The sequence below is a fragment of the Sus scrofa genome, chromosome 13 (genome assembly GCF_000003025.6).
Source record: "Sus scrofa isolate TJ Tabasco breed Duroc chromosome 13, Sscrofa11.1, whole genome shotgun sequence".
NCBI lineage: Eukaryota > Metazoa > Chordata > Mammalia > Artiodactyla > Suidae > Sus > Sus scrofa.
Window position 1 is genome coordinate 33496151 of NC_010455.5, and position 16563 is coordinate 33512713.

The 16563-nt window shown below is 37.6% G+C and overlaps 1 protein-coding gene across 15 annotated transcripts in view; it reads left to right on the plus strand.

The window, feature by feature from the left end:
- DOCK3 (dedicator of cytokinesis 3) overlaps positions 1 to 16563 on the plus strand; it is a 504996-nt gene that overhangs the window by 344013 nt on the left and 144420 nt on the right. The window contains exon 1 of one of the 15 annotated variants that reach the window (XM_021068845.1): positions 14058 to 14356. The exons of the other annotated variants lie outside the window; for them this stretch is intronic. Within the exon in view, the coding sequence (XP_020924504.1) occupies positions 14349 to 14356 (8 nt within the window). The 5' untranslated portion in view covers positions 14058 to 14348. Of the gene's footprint in view, positions 1 to 14057; positions 14357 to 16563 lie in introns of those variants that run through there. 15 annotated transcript variants of the gene reach the window in all.

Consider the following 16563-nt stretch of genomic DNA (forward strand, 5'->3'; position numbering starts at 1 on the left):
CTCAAGAAAGATGAAAAATCTCAAAGAACCTCACCTTATACCTGAAGCAATTAGAAAAAGAAGGATAAACAAAACCCAGCATTTCTAGGAGGAAAGAAATTGTAAATAACAGAACAGAAATAAATGAAATAGGGAGAAAACAATAGAAAAGATCGATGAAACTAAAAGGTAGTTACTTGAAAAGATAAACAAAATGATAAACATTTACCCAGACCCATCAAGAAAAAAGGGAAGAGGGCCCAAATCAATGAAATTAAAAATTAAAAAGAAGTTACAACTGACACCACAGAAATACAAAGGACCATAGGAACTACTGCAGGCAACTATGTACAAATAAAATAGACAACCTAGAAGAAATTCTTAGAAAGGTACAGTCTCCCACGACTGAAATCAGGAAGAAATAGAAAATATCAACAGGCCAATCACAAGTCTTGAAATTGAATATATGATTAACAAACTCCCGGCAAATAAGTCCAAGACCAGGCTTACCAGGTGAATTCTACCAAACATTTACAGAAGAGTTAATGCCTGTTCTTCTGAAACTCTTCCAAAAAACTGTAGAGGAAGGAACACTCCCAAGTTCATTCTTTGAGGCCACCATAACCCTTATACCAAAATCAGACAAAGATACTACCAAAAAATGAAAATACAGGCCAATATCACTGATGAACATAGATACAGAAATCCTCGACCAAATACCATCAAACCAAACTCAACAATACATTAAAAGGATCATACACCATGGATGTGGGACTTATCCCATGGATGCAAGGATTCTTCAGTATCCACAAATCAATCAGTATGATACTTCACATTAACAAATTGAAGAATAAAAACAATATGATCATCTCAATAGATGCAAAAAAAGCTTTTGACAAAATCCAGCACCCATTTCTGATTAAAAAAACAAAAAAACACAAAAAAACCTCAGAGTTCCCGTTGTGGCTCAGTGGTTAATGAATCCGACTAGGAACCGTGAGTTTGCGGGTTCAATCCCTGGCCTTGCTCAGTGGGTTAAGGATCTGGCGTTGCCATGAGCTGTGGTGTAGGTCACAGATGTGGCTCAGATCCCACATTGCTGTGGCTCTGGCGTAGGCCAGCAGCTACAGCTCTGATTAGACCCCTAGCCTGGGAACCTCCACGTGCTTCAGCAGCCCAATAAAAGGCAAAAAGACAAAAAAACAAAAACAAACAAAAAAAAAAAAACCTCTAGAAAGTGTGCATAGATGAAACCTACCTCAATATAATAAAGGCTACATGCATTAAGCCCACAGCTAACATCATTCTCAACAATGAAAAGCTGAAAGAATTTCCACTAAGATCAGGAACAAGACAAGGATGTCCACTTATGCCATTTTTTGTCAACATAGTTTTGGAAGTCCCAACTAAGGCAATCAGATAAGAAAAAGAAATAAAAGGAATCCAAATTGGAAAAGAAGAAATAAAACTGCTCACTTTTTGAAGATGACATGATACTATACATAGAAGATCCTAAAGATGCTACCAGAAAACTGTTAGGACACATTAATGAATTCAGTAAAGTTGCAGGATACAAAATTAATACACAGAAATCTCTCACATTTCTATACACTAATGACAAAAGATCAGAAAGAGAAATTAAGGAAATAATCCCATTTACCATTGCATCAAAAAGAATAAAATATCTAGGAATAAATCTACCTAAGAAGGTGAAAGACTTGTACTCTGAAAACTGTAAGACACTGTTGAAAGAAATAGAAGATGCACAAACAGATGGAAAGATATACTATGGTCTTGGATTGGAAGAATCAATATTGTCAAAATGGCTATACTACCCAAGTCAATCTACAGATTCAACACAATCCCTGTCAAATTACCATTGGCATTTTTCACAGAACTAGAACAAAAAATTTAAATTTGTATGGAAACACAAAAGACCCTGAATAGCCAAAGCAATCCTGAGAAAGAAAAATGGAGCTGGAAGAATCAGGCTCCATGACTTCAAACTATACTACAAAGCTACAGTCATCAAGGCAATATGAATATGGCACAAAAACAACCTAGAGACCAATGGATTAGGATAGATAGTTTAGAAATAAACTAAAGCACCTATGATCAACTAAACTACCACAAAGGAGGCAAGAATATACAATGGGGAAAAGAAGGCATCTTCAATGAGTAGTGCTGGGGAAAACTGGAAAGCTACATGTAAAAGAATGAAATTAGAACATTCTCTAACACCATACACAACAATAAATCCAAAGTGAATTAAAGACCTAAATATAAGACCAGATAGTATAAAACTCCTAGAGGAAAACATAAGCTGAGTACTCTCTAACATAAACCACAGCAATATCTTCTCAGTTCCACCTCTCAGAGTAATGAAAATAAAAGCAAAAATAAGCAAATATGACCTAATTAAACCTAAAGGTTTTTTGTACAGCAAAGGAGACCATAAACAAAATGAAAAGACAACCCACAGAATGGGAGAACATTTTTGCAAATGAAGCAACTAACATAGGATTAAGCTCCAAAATATACAGTCAACTCATGCAGCTCAATATCAAAAAACCAAACAATCTAGTCAAACATGGGCAGAAAATCTAAATTGACATTTCTCCAAAAAAGACATACAGATGGGTGAAGTGCACATGAAAAGATGCTCAGCATTGCTGTTTTTATTAGAGAAATGCAAATCAGAACTGCAATGACTTATCATCTCTCACTTGTCAGAATGGCCATCATCAATATCTGGAATCTAATATAGGGCACAAATGAACCTTTCCACAGAAAAGAAAGTTATGGATATGAAGAACAGACTTGTGGTTGCCAAGAGGGAGGGGGAGGGAGAGGGAGGGACTGGGAATTCAGGGTTAATAGATACAAACTATTGCCTTTGGAATGGATAAGCAATGGGATCCTGCTGTATAGCACTGGGAACTATGTCTGGTCACTTGTGATGGAGCATGGTAATGTGAGAAAAAAGAATGTGTATATGTATATGTGGCTGGGTCACCTTGCTGTGCAGCAGAAAATTGACAGAACACTGTAAATCAGCTATAATGGAAAAAATTTTTAAAAATTGTTAAAAAAAGTTTACAAACAGCAAATGCTGTAAAGGGTGTAGAAAAAACGAGCTACTGGTGAATGTAAATTTGTACAGCCACTACGGAGAACAGTATGGAACCAGTATGTAGATTCCTTTAAAAACTAAAAATAGAGTTGATCCAGCAGTATCTATTTGGAGAAAACCATAATTTGAAAAGATACATTCACCCCAGTGTTCATTACAGCACTGTTTACAATAGCCAAGATATGGAAGCAACCCATCAACAAATGGATGGATAAAGAAGGTGTGGTATATATACATATAGTCATAAAATAGAATGAAATAATGCCTTTGCAGCAATATGGGTGGACCTAGAGATTATCATACTGAGTGAAGTAAGGCAGAAAGAGGAAAATAGATATCATATGATATCATTTATATATGGTATCTTAATAAATGATACAAATGAACTTATATACAAAATGGAAATAGACCCGTAGACATAGAAAACAAACTTACAGTTACCAAAGATAGCCAGAAATGGAGGGAGATAAATTAGGAGTTAACATAAACACACTACTACATATAAAATAGATAACCAAAAAGGACCTATTATATAGCAGAGAACTATATTCAACGGTTTGTAATAATATTTAAGGGAAAAGAATCTGAAAAATATATACACATGAATATATATATATAACTGAATCACTTTGCTGTACACTTGTAACTAACACAACATTGTAAATCAACTATACTTAATTAAAAAACTAACAAACAGGAATTCCCATTGTGGCTCAGTGGGTTAAAGACCCAGTGTTGTCTCTGTGAGGATGCAAGTTCACTCCTTTGCCTTTCTCAGGGGGTTAAGAAACCAGTGTTGCTGCAAGCTGTGGTCTAGGTTGCAGATGCAGCTCAGATCTGGTGTTGCCATGACTGTGACATAGGCCTCAACTACAGCTCCGATTCAGCACCTATCCTGGGAACTTCTTTGTGTTGCGGGTGTGGCTGTAAAAAGGGGAAAAAAGAAAATCTAACAAACCAAAAAAGATGTGGTGTATCTACACAATGTAATATTACTCAGCCATAAAATAGCATGAAACAATGCCATTTGCAGCAAAATGGATGGACCTAGAGTTTATCATATTAAGTGAAGTAAGTCATTGAAAGACAAATATCATACGATATCACCTAATTGTAGAATCTTTTAAAATGATGTACATGAACTTAATTATGAAACAGAAATAGACTCACAGACATAGAAAACAAACTTATGATTACCAGAAGGGATAGCCAGGAGTAGAGGGAGTTAAATTAGGAATTTGTGATTAACATATACACACTACCATGTATAAAATAGGTAAACAAGGGGTTCCCATTGTAGCGCAATAGGATCAGCGGCATCCCTGGAGCACTGGGACACAGGTTCAGTCCCTAGCCTGGCACAGTGGATTAAGGATCCAGCATTGCCGTAGCTATGACATAAGTCACAAGTGCAGGCTCACTTCTAATCCCTGGCCTGGAAACTCCATATGCCATGGGGTGGCCAAAAAAGAAAAAAAAAGATAAATAAGTAAACAAGGATCTAATGTGTAGCACAGGGAAGTAAGTGTATGCAATGTCTTATAATAACCTATGATGGAAAAAGTGTGAAAAAAGATAAGTATATGTTTTTGTATAACTAAATCACTTACTGTACACTTTAGGCTAACAGAACATTATAAATTAACTGTACTTTAATTTTAAAAATGGATTTTAAAAAAAAGGTCAAGAGATAACTCTTTCCATGAAAACTTGGAGTATTCCTGCCAAGTTCTTATTGATCACATAAAGTACTGTATGAGACTGCTAATAAACTCTGTAAAAGTATGATACACATGTTGGTAATTGCCACCATCCTGTTCAAAATCTTGGTGCATGTTTGTTTCATTTGCATTCTGTTATGTAGAAATTCCAAAGCCTAACTGTGAAGACTGTGGAAATTTTCAGCAATTAAATCCCAAGAGACAGTGATGTTTGCTCATTCAAAGTTTGTTTTACTTGCAATCAGATTCTGTTGGGGAAGCAGTGAATTTTTGAGGTTGTCTTTTTCCAGTTACTAGAATATCCGTTAGGGAATGTTATGATCATAATATCTTGAGTGTGATTGTTCATAAAAGAAATTTACTTTACTTTATTGTCATTACTAAGACAGTTTTTAAATGAGGCCTTAAGTAAGCACATTTTAGCATTTTGTTCAAATGTTTCCAATTTGCACAGTAAATAAATTGAAAACATTATAACAAATAAATAGGAAAACATTAAATCATATTATCCGTGATTTGCTCTTAAATGCTTTATTTTTCTGTGATAGTGCATGGTCTTATATTTATCTAAGTACAGTCAGATAAATTAAAAGGTAGATTTCTATACACTTGGTGAAAATATTCTTAGCTAAACTGTTTTTTTCAACCCTCACTTATTGATTGATTTGTTCAGCATTACTTTCAGGATTATGTATTTATTCAGTGAGTTACTGTTCGGAAGTTGCAGAGAATCCGTCTATGAAGGGTACATTTTTCTACACCAGACAGAGATGTTCCTGAATACAAAGAAGTAGCTGCTGTTCTAACATTACTTTTTTGACATCGAGGGCTAGCACGATTACTTTTCTATAATACTTCAGACTGCTTGACCTTCATCTGAGAAATGTAAAAGCGTGACATTTCTTGAGTCCCCAAAGGCATGATTAGCAAATCACGTAGAAATCAGGGTCAATCTCCCTGCCACCTCTTCCCCACAAGGAGGAGATGTACCTTCCTCAGATGGCAAAGATGATCTGACTCAGCATTGTGCTGTCCTGCCAGCAGATTCTCGCCCTCGCTTCACCCCTGTTTATTCATTTACATGCTTTTTATGGTTAGAATTGGAAGCTTGATTCTGGAGTGAAAGCGTAAATCATTACAGTAAAAAACAACTGTTTTTAGCTCCCCACGTAACTGATCATTAAGTTACCATTTAGTTCATTTTCATGAGAAATGCATGATTTCTAAAGACCCTGTAGGGGCTGTGTAATTACACAATGCTGTTATAACTTTGAGAATATGTGATAACAGATTTACTCACGTGTCTCTTTTGCTTTAGAGTAAAAGAAAAAAATCTGCTTTCTGGGATTGGTTGTCATCCAAGAATCTCTGCTTGTTCCATATTAGATAAAGTATTGCCCCCCCCACCACACACACACCCTGACCAATATCAGTCTTCTGGGTGAGAATACCATGAACTTCTTCTTCTTCTTTTTTTAGGGCCACACCCATGACATATGGAGGTTCCTAGGCTAGAGTCGAATGGAGCCACGGCTGCTGGCCTACGCCACAGCCACAGCAACGGCAGATCCAAGCCAAGTCTTAGACCTACACCATAGTTCACGGCAATGCTAGATCCTTAACCCAGTGAGCGAGGCCAGGGATCAAACCCACATCCTCATGGATCCTAGTTGGGTTTGTTAACCACTGAGCCACAAAAGGAACTCCCAATAACTATGAACTTCATACAGACTCGGTGCCAGTAGCAGATGTGGAATGGGGCTTGGTATAGACTTTCTACCAGAAAAGTTTGGTGCCCCATGTGCATAATAGGGATCCTGGGGCTGGCTAGGTTTCATTCATGTAGCATCTCTGGGAACCTGTGTGACACAGACACTCTGTGCATCTCTAGGGCAGGATGTGACTTGCAGCATTTCCCAGGTGTATTTGTCCAGAGATTCCTCTCCCCTCTTCCAACACATACTAGTTTTTCAATACTCATTTCATAAGATAAAATACTGAGAAAGCATGGACTTTGATGTCAGACAGCTTCAGATTTGAATTCTAACTTTACCACTCTCTACTTTTTGATCTCAAGTCGGAAACTTTGATTCTCAGTTTCTTCAGAGGTAAAATACCTGTTATGAGAATTCAACTCCTTTAGACAAGAGAAGAAACACTTCGAAGAATGCCTGGTACACAAGAGACACTCATGAAGTGGCTGCTGTTGGTGCTGCTGTAGCAAGCTGATGAGTACCAGGGCTGTGTTTCCCACCCACATCTTTCCCCCGAGCTTCAGACTTGGGCTTTCACCTGCCTGGTTTTGTCACCTACATATCCCAGAGAGACCTCAAATTCAGCATGCACATCTGAACTTTATATACTCCTCTTTGTATCTTCTCTGGCTGACACTACCACATTCAGTTAACTGCTAAATCTGGTCAGCTCTGTCCCCTAAATATATCTCGCATCCATTCACCTCTCTTCAGTCCCAAAACTGCATCATAGCTTGCCGGGGCTGCTCTGCTTTGTCCTTGGAGTATTTCCTATGTTACCAACCTACCTTCCACACTGTAACCCAAGTGATCATTCTAAAAACTTATGAGATCAACATTGCTTCTCATAGTTGGAGTTTCAGAGCTTCTCTAAGACCCATAATGAGGTTTTCCAAATTTGCTAATCCTAAAAACCAACTGAGACCTTTTAAAAAATATAGATTCTTGGACTTCCTCCAGGAGTCCTCTCCTCTAGAGATTCTTATCCAGAAGATCTTGGATGGGGCACAAGAATCTGCACTTTTAATAACCTGGCAGGTACTCCTGGTTACCTGCCAAGCTGAGAGAAGCCTCACATGTAATTCACACCATGGGTTTGTCCACTCTATATTATACGACACCTTTGACCATTCCCCACTCTCCAGTGTCCTCTTACCTCATGACCTGAGATTCTCCACCATCAAGTTGCCTCATACTTAAGAGGATCTGCACTTGCACACTCTTCTTCTGGAATCCATTTTTCTTCATCTCTAATTACCCCTTACCAAACTCCAAAAGCCTAGCAGTAGTCTAAGAATGTGTCCCAATATTTCATTTAGGTAACCTGTCCTCATCCAGTGGAGCTTGTCAGCCTATTTCTGTGCAATTAATTATAGCATTTTCACACTGTAATTACACTTTTTATTTTATGTGCATCTCTCTCCCAGTGGACTCAGAACCTTGGGGATAGGAACCATTTCATTTCTACATTCCCAGCATTTAGTTGAGTTTTTGGAACATGGTAAGAGTTCATGTATGCTTGTTGAAAGAGTGGAAAGGAGGAAGAAAGGGTGGAAAGAACTCTTGAACTCTACTAGGAGTCATAAAAATGTTCTTTGAAGCCCTGATGTGTCTCAGCAACAGGTGGTAGTTAGGAGAGAGGCCTACGTAGGGACGATTCTTGCTCTTGACCCTTCTCCTTGCCTTTGATTCGACCTAAGTAGCCCTATTTTTTCATTTTTCATATGTTGGTGAATCATGTACGGTTTTATTGAAAAGAAGGGAAAAGTTGATACTAAAAATAAATTCAAAAACCACAGTACTGATTTGCCTTTATGAAATCCCTTTATGTATTTCTACTCTCTGTGATTTAGAATGAGGTGGGAAATCTTGAGAAATAAAACCAAGGATCTGAATTGGAAAATGCGTCTTTGAGGAAATATTAGAGATTTCCTAATCCATTGGATTGTACAGTATAGTACGGCCTTGAGGCTACTTGCAGCTTTCAGGGACCTTGGAGGTTATCATGAGAGAGATGCTACATAGTTGGCATCCATCACCGCAGAGGCCCAAATGAGAAACATGAAGTTTAAATTGAAAGAGTTGGGAGAATTCCTCTAAATTTATTTGAGGAGCATGCTTACATTTCCAAAGCAGAGTCTCCAGGAAATAACCTCACTGAGGATTAAAGACAGCCTCTGCCTCATCACCTGGCACAGACTAGCACCTCTTTGGTCACCAAACGTTTGCTGTAGGGATGCGTGAATTACCATCAATGGAGAAGTGTATGAAATGCATTGCCACCCAGGAATTAGAACTCTCATAAAAGCAAGTGATCTTAAAATTAAGACACAATTAGACTTGTCAAAGATTCAAATTATAGATTTCATTTGTAAGGACTTGCTCAATAATATGAAATTAATGTAATATACTGTTCCTGCATAGCTTATCATAAAGACAAGTAAATGTAGAGCAGTTCTCATAACATTGCTTATTGTAGAATAAGAGATTAACCATCTCTTTTTTTCCTATTGAGAGAATTAGCGTTTTCTCACCCAGAATATTTAAGAGGAAAATGATCTGTTCCTCTGATATAGAGGTGAAATTTGTAAAATTTCATAAATTTTACCCTTTTTGCCACAGTTCCTTTCACACTTTATGGGGAAATATGAGGAGTTGTTACACCTCTAGTTGCAGGTAGATTCGCTCAGCATTTATCAAACTGTATTTGTACAGATTATATTGCCTTATGCAAAGGTGGGTTGTGGGGTCAAAAGTCACCTGTCCCATTGCTACTTAAACACATAAAATTTTCAGCCTCTGAGAAGTCCTGTAGGGTAGAAATCTATCATAATCTGTGCTTAATGCATTTTTCCCAACAATACGGACCACTTTTTGCAAAACACTTTTGACAAATTTGTAAACATTGGATAGGTATTTGCCTTCACATAGTTTGAATGTTAGCAGAAAGCAGCCTTTATTTATCATATCGATTGGTGAAGCCAGCAAAACAGGAAATAATTTGATGTATATCCAAAATCCTTTGAAATGAAAAAAGTTTTTTTGAGCTTCACAAATTTGTGAAGAAGGCCAGATGAAACAAGAGTTTGAAACGTTCTAGGAAAAATGAGACACTGGGAGAACTATCTTAGGGGCCTCCTTTTACTATTGAGGAAAAAGAGAAGTTTTAGGTTCTGATAAGGTCAGCAACACTCTGTTCCCTGGAATTTGCTTTATCTACCCTTTTATCTTTGGATCAGAACTTGGTGTAATCCCTTCGAATAGCACCCCTCTCCATGGCTAACCAGGAGCTCAAAATGGCAGCCTGCTTGGAGGATGTCTCTGCTTAAGAGATTCACAGAGAGTGGTAGTGTGAGAGTGAGAGCAGTTAGGTTATATCTTCCTTCCAAAGAAAAGAGTAGCAGTAATGATAAATTCTCTTGAAAAGACATAAACTTTGTAAATTGTTTTTATTTTCATCTATCAAGTTAACTAATTGAGTGCTTATTATAAGCATGTATACATGTTAGAATATATCAGCTGTCCTAACAGAAAAGTGGTAATAATTCAAACACAATAAAAATGTATTTCTTGCTTGTATAATGACACTGGGTGGGTGAATTTGCAGTTAAGTAGTGTGGCCCTCATCCATACAATCATTCAGTGATTCAGACTTATAAATACTCTGTTCTTGCCCAAAGGATGCTCTGAGGGTCATCTCCACTCCAGGCATCTGAAAGGAGAAAAAGCATAAAGGCAAACATGCTAGTAGTGTTTAGGGCTAAGTTGAGAAGTGGCACATGTCACTTCTATCCACATTTCAGTGTCTAGAACTCATTATATGGCCACACCCAACTGCAAGAGAGGCTAAGAAATATAGTCTCTCTGGCTGCCTCAAAAGAAACAGAGAACATGGATTTTAGTGGGTAGCTGGGAGATTCTGACTGCTATAACATGCTTGGTTTTTCTCAGTCTTTATCTGCCAAGTTAGAAGGTTGGTTTGTCTTGACCATTTTGTTTGTTCCCTCTTGGCTTATCAGTGTTTCTGCATAGTGCGATGGTGATGCTACTCATCCAACTTATGATGACCTTTGTCGACAAGCTTCCTTCCAACACAGCAATTCTTCAAGGAATGTCCACTTTCTTTCATTCAACATTTATTGAGCATCTGTTGTAGGTTAGCCTCTTGAAAGTACTTGAGATACATCAGTGAACAAAGGTCCCTGTTATTAAGTTTATTCTCTCATATAAGAAAAAGATAGTAAACAAATGAAAATAATTAGTTTATGCCAAGTGCAATAAAGGAGGGGGGATAATAGAAGGGGTACTGCTTTTGCTAACATCATCAGTATTGGCTTCTTTGGGAAACTGGCATTTGAATGAGCCACTTGGGCTGAGAGAACAGTATTCCAGGCAGTGCAGAGGTCCCAAGGCAAGAATGAGCTTGGCTTGTTCAAGACCTTTGTGTCTAGAAGAACAGTGTGTGGAGAGTAGTAAGAAAGGCTCGTGTGAGATGGGACTACATAGATATGCCAAACGTTCTACACAAGGCCTTGGAGGGCTTAGAGATCTGATTGTTATTTTATCTGAAAGCAAGAGTAAGCCATGAGGAGTTCCCGTCGTGGCGCAGTGGTTAACGAATCCGACTAGGAATCATGAGGTTGCGGGTTGGGTCCCTGCCCTTGCTCAGTGGGTTAACGATCCGGCATTGCCATGAGCTGTGGTATAGGTTGCAGACGTGGCTTGGATCCCGCATTGCTGTGGCTCTGGCGTAGGCTGGGGGCTACAGCTCCGATTAGACCCCTAGCCTGGGAACCTCCATACACCGTGGGGGCGGCCCAAGAAATAGCTAAAAAAAGACAAAAAAAAAAAGAATAAGCCATGAAAAAGTTTGTTGTTGTTTGGTTTTGCAACAACCTAAATGTCTATTGACAGATGAATGGATTTAAAAGATGGGGTTCATTTCCACAGGAAGGAAAATCATGGACTTGGAGAATAGATTCGTGGTTGCCAAGGGGGAGTGGGAGGGAGCGGGATGGATTGGGAACTTGGGGTTAATAGATACAGACTATTGCCTTTGGAATGGATTAGCAATGAGATCTGCTGTGTAGCCCTTGGAACTATATCTAGTCACTTATGATGGAGCATGATAATGTGAGAAAAAATAATATGTACATGTATGTGTAACTGGGTCACCATGCTGTACAGTAGAAAATTGACAGAACACTGTAAGCCAGCTATAATGAAAAAAAAAGTCATTTATTTTTATGGAATAAAACAGAATACTACTCACCATAAACGGAATACTACTCACCATAAAGAAGAATGAATTAATGCCATTTGCAGCAACATGGATACAACTAGAGATTATCATGCTAAGTGAAATAAGTCAGAAAGAGAAAGACAAACACCATATGATATCACTTATATGTGGAATCTAAAATATGGCACAAATGAACTTATCCACAGAAACAGAAACAGAGTCATAGAGAACAGACTTGTGGTTGCCAAGGGAGATGGGGGAGGGAGGGAGATGGACTGCGAATTTGGGGTTGGTAGATGCAAGCTATTACGTGTAGAATGAATAAGAAATGAGGTCCTACTCTGTAGCAAACAGAACTATATCCAGTCTCTTGGGTTAGAACATAATGGAGAAAAAGAATGTGTGTGTGTATATATATGTGTATATATATATATATGCCTGGGTCATTTTTCTATATAACAGAAAGTTGTAAATTAACTATACTTTTAAAAAATAAAATTTATATATTATTTATTTTTTTTAATAAAATTTAGAAAAAAGATTATGGAGTTCCTATTGTGGCTCAGTGGGTTAAAGACCTGACGTTGCCTCTGTAAGGATGTGGGTTTGCTCCCTGGCCTTGCATTGCTGCAGGCTGTAACCTGAGTCACAGATGCAGCTCAGATCCAGTGTTGTGCTGCCTGTGGTGTAGGCCTTAGTTGCAGCTCTGACTTGACCCTAGCCACAGATGTGGCTATAAAAAGAAAAAAGAAAAAATATTATACTTTAGAGAAAAAGTTGACTCAACTGAATGTCCTTTTTACCACTTACCATTTTACCATGTGACAACCACCATTTCTACTTTTCCTTGTTACATTGTATTTTATATGGTCTTGAGAATTTTTCCTGATGGTTTTGGATGTCTTTTATTCTCCTAAACTTTACTATTATTTTCTGATTTCCTGTTTCTCTGATGAGCCTCAACTTTGCAATATTAAAACCTCAAACTTATTTGTATCTACACATGTTGTTTCTTCCTTCACTCTCTCCTGGATTCTTGCAGTTCCTGAGAAAGTGAGACCCTCTTTTTCCTTTACCAATTTTTTTTCCTCTCTCCTCTGTCTTTAGTATCTCCCCTTCTACTAGCGTTTGTCCCATTAGATGTAAATGTTCTTAGGTATATCCCATCTTTTTTTTGAAGTCAGGTTTATTGAACAGTAATTTACATATGGTAAAATTCACCCTTTTTAAAGCATAGTTTGATGAGTTTTCACAAATCTATAGTTTGAAACTACCTGATAGTCAAGATATAAGACATTTCATCACCCCCAGAAAATTGTCTAATGCACCTTTGCAGTTAATCCCTTCCCTTCTTCCTCAGTTCTGGCAACTCCTGATTTGATTTCTGTCCCTATAGTTTTACATTTTATAGAATGTAATATTAATGGAGACATAACAGTATATGGCCTTTTGTGATTGACTTCTTTTACTTAGCATAATGCTTTTGAGATCCATCCATATTATTATAAAAGTTTGCTTCTTTTATTGTGAAGTAATAGTCCACTGTATGGATATACCATTGTATAGATTGTCTGTTCATCTCCTGATGAATATTTGGATTCTTTATAATTTCTAGCTATTATGTATAAAACTGCTATAAAAATTCACATACAGGTCATTGTGTAGACATACGTTTTCATATCTCTTGAGTTAATACCTAGGAATAGAATTGTTGGGTCATATAGTATGTTTAACTTTTTAAGAAACTATCAGACTCTTTCCCAAAGTGGCTGTACCATTTTACAATCTCCTCAACAGTTTATTAGAGTTCTAGTTGCTCTATATTCTTGCCCATCTGTGGTATATTCAGTCTTTAATTTTAGCAATTCTAGTAGGTGTGTAGTATGTTTCTCTAGTTACTAGTGATGTTTTCTAGAGCTTTGTTGCCACACCTATATATTTTTTGGTGAAAGATGTGTTCAGATCTTTGTCCTTTTTTTTTCTTTTTTTTTTTTTGGTCTTTTGTCTTTTTAGGGCTGCACCTGTGCCACATGGAGGTTCCCAGGCTAGGGGTCGAATCAGAGCTGTAGCTGCCGGCCTACGCCACACCTACAACAATGCTGTATCAGAGCTGTGTCTGTGACCTACACCACAGCCCATGGCAATGCCGGATCCTTAACCCGCTGAGCAGTGCCAGGGATTGGAACCCACAACCTCATGGTTCCTAGTCAAATTTGTTTCCACTGTGCCACGACAGGAACTCCTTTTTTATCCACTTTTTGAGTTGTTACTTCGTATTGAGTTCTGAGATTTTATGTTTTCAATACAGTCCTTTCTTAGGTGAGTGTTTATAAATATTTTCTTCTAGTCTATAGCTTGTCTTTTCATTTCTTAGCAATGTCTTTTGAAGAGACAATGGTTTTAATTTTGATAAAGCCCAATTTACCATTTTGTTGTAATTCGTCATATTTGCTTAAAAATCCTAGATCACAAAGATTTTTCTACTGTGTGCTCAATATGGAAATACAAATGTGAACAAGATGCAAAGGTATTTGTCTCATTTTTCTGGTGTGTATTCTTATAGTTTTATAGTTTTAGCTCTTATGTTTAGGTCTATGATCAATTCAAGTTAATTTCTTATAGGCAAGGATCAAAGTTCAGTTTTTTTTAATACGGATTATTCAGCACCATTTGTTGAAACTACTGTGCACTGTTACTGAATTTTTATACTTTCATTGAAAATGAATATATACATATGGTTTATGCTATCTTTAAACGAAGACCTCCCTCAACTCAACATGCCCATTTAAGTAAAAGTTCATCACTTTCACCTCTTCAAAGAGTAGTTTAGACTCACTGTTTCTGCTTATTTTTTGCTTCTCACACTGGCCTCTTCATCAGTTATCAGAAGGGTTCCTGCCAAAATCACTGATGATTTCTAACATCCAGCACACACTGTTTTGTTATCATTTCACATGATTCTCAGTGCCCTTGGGCCTCATTGATCCATCCTTCCTCTTTCAGACACTTTTTCCCCTTAACTAATATAGAATTCCACCATCCTTATTTTTCTTCTGTTTTTCTCTTTGTCCTTATATGTCTACTTTGCTCGTTGTTCTTCCTTTACTTATTTCTTAAATATAAATGCTCCTTGGGATTCTGACCAAAGCCCCTTTTTTTCTCCTTATTCTGTGCATATTCTCTTCTTGTTCCCATTAATCCCCCTGGCTGAAGACCCTCAAATTTATATCTGACCTAGATCTTTTCTGAGCTTCATTTCTGTACTTTTAAGTGCCTCCCAAGTTAAGCTCTAGAAAGAAAAGTGTCTTGTATACGTTGTGTTCACATTTGTATTCCTATGTTTAGCACAGAGAATTTAATAACTGTATGTCAACTAAATGAACAAATGAATATGTGAACAAGTTAAGCAAGCTGTGCAATTAATATTATACCATATTTAATAGATGCAGGCTGTTGCCTTTGGAATGGATTAGCAATGAGATCCTGCTGTGTAGCACTGGGAACTATGTCTAGGCACTTATGATGGAGCATGATAATGTGAGAAAAAGAATGTATACATGTATGTGTACCTGGGTCACCATGTTGTGCAGTAGGAAAAAAATAACATATTGGGGCAATAAATTTTTTTTTGTCTTTTTGCCTTTTCTAGGGCTGCTTCTGCGGCATATGGAGGTTCCCAGGCTAGGGGTCTAATCAGAGCTGTAGGCACCGGCCTACGCCAGAGCCACAGCAACATGGGATCCGAGCCGTGTCTGCAACCTACACCACAGCTCACGGCAACACCGGATCCTTAACCCACTGAGCAAGGCCAGGGATCGAACCCGCAACCTCATGGTTCCTAGTCGGATTCATTAACCACTGCGCCACAACGGGAACTCCGAAATAAAACTTTTTTAAAAATATACCATATTTTGTAATCCTATTACAATATTTTAGTATTGCCCTTTTACTGATATCTCATATATGTAATGAATACATGACTCTGGGCACAGAAGAAGTAAATTACTTTTAGAATCACATACTTTGTCTTTGCCATGGCTCAGTTTTCCTGTTATGGTTGGTAGAGACCTTGGGATAAAGAGATGGGAATGAAATCCTAGGCAGGGGCAGGAAGGAGATAAGAGAGCAAGGAGACACTTCTCCAGATACTGAAAACACTTTTTCTAACATTTCTCAGTCCAATAATTTCCTTCAAGAATTAACCTTTATTTGAAGCATAAAAAAAAAATTTTTTTTTTTTTTTTGTCTTTTTAGGGCCACACCTGCAGCATATGGAGATTCCCAGGCTAGGGGTCGAACTGGAGCTGCAGTTATTAGCCTACACCATAGCCACAGCAATGCCAGATCCGAGCTGCATCTGCAACCTATGCCATAGCTCATGGCAATGCTGAATCCTTAATCTGCTGAGCGAGGCCCAGGGATCAAACCTGCATCCTCATGATTTACTAGTCAGATTTGTTTCTGCTGAGCCATGACAGGAACTCCAGGAATAAAATATTTTAATGTCTCTATTAAATGCAATTAGAGCTTTAGTTACCGTACATTATTTCTTTTTGACTTTTTACCCAAGTTTTTGCAAGTCCCTGTAACATTTTTTTCTTAGCCGTAAAATGATTCTCAAAAGTTATATGGGAAGATGTAAACTGGGTAATGTAGACTCTTTTGGACCTAGTATCATGAATATTTTTATGATGATCTGAATGTTCACATAAAAAAAAATATGCTTCTTATGAG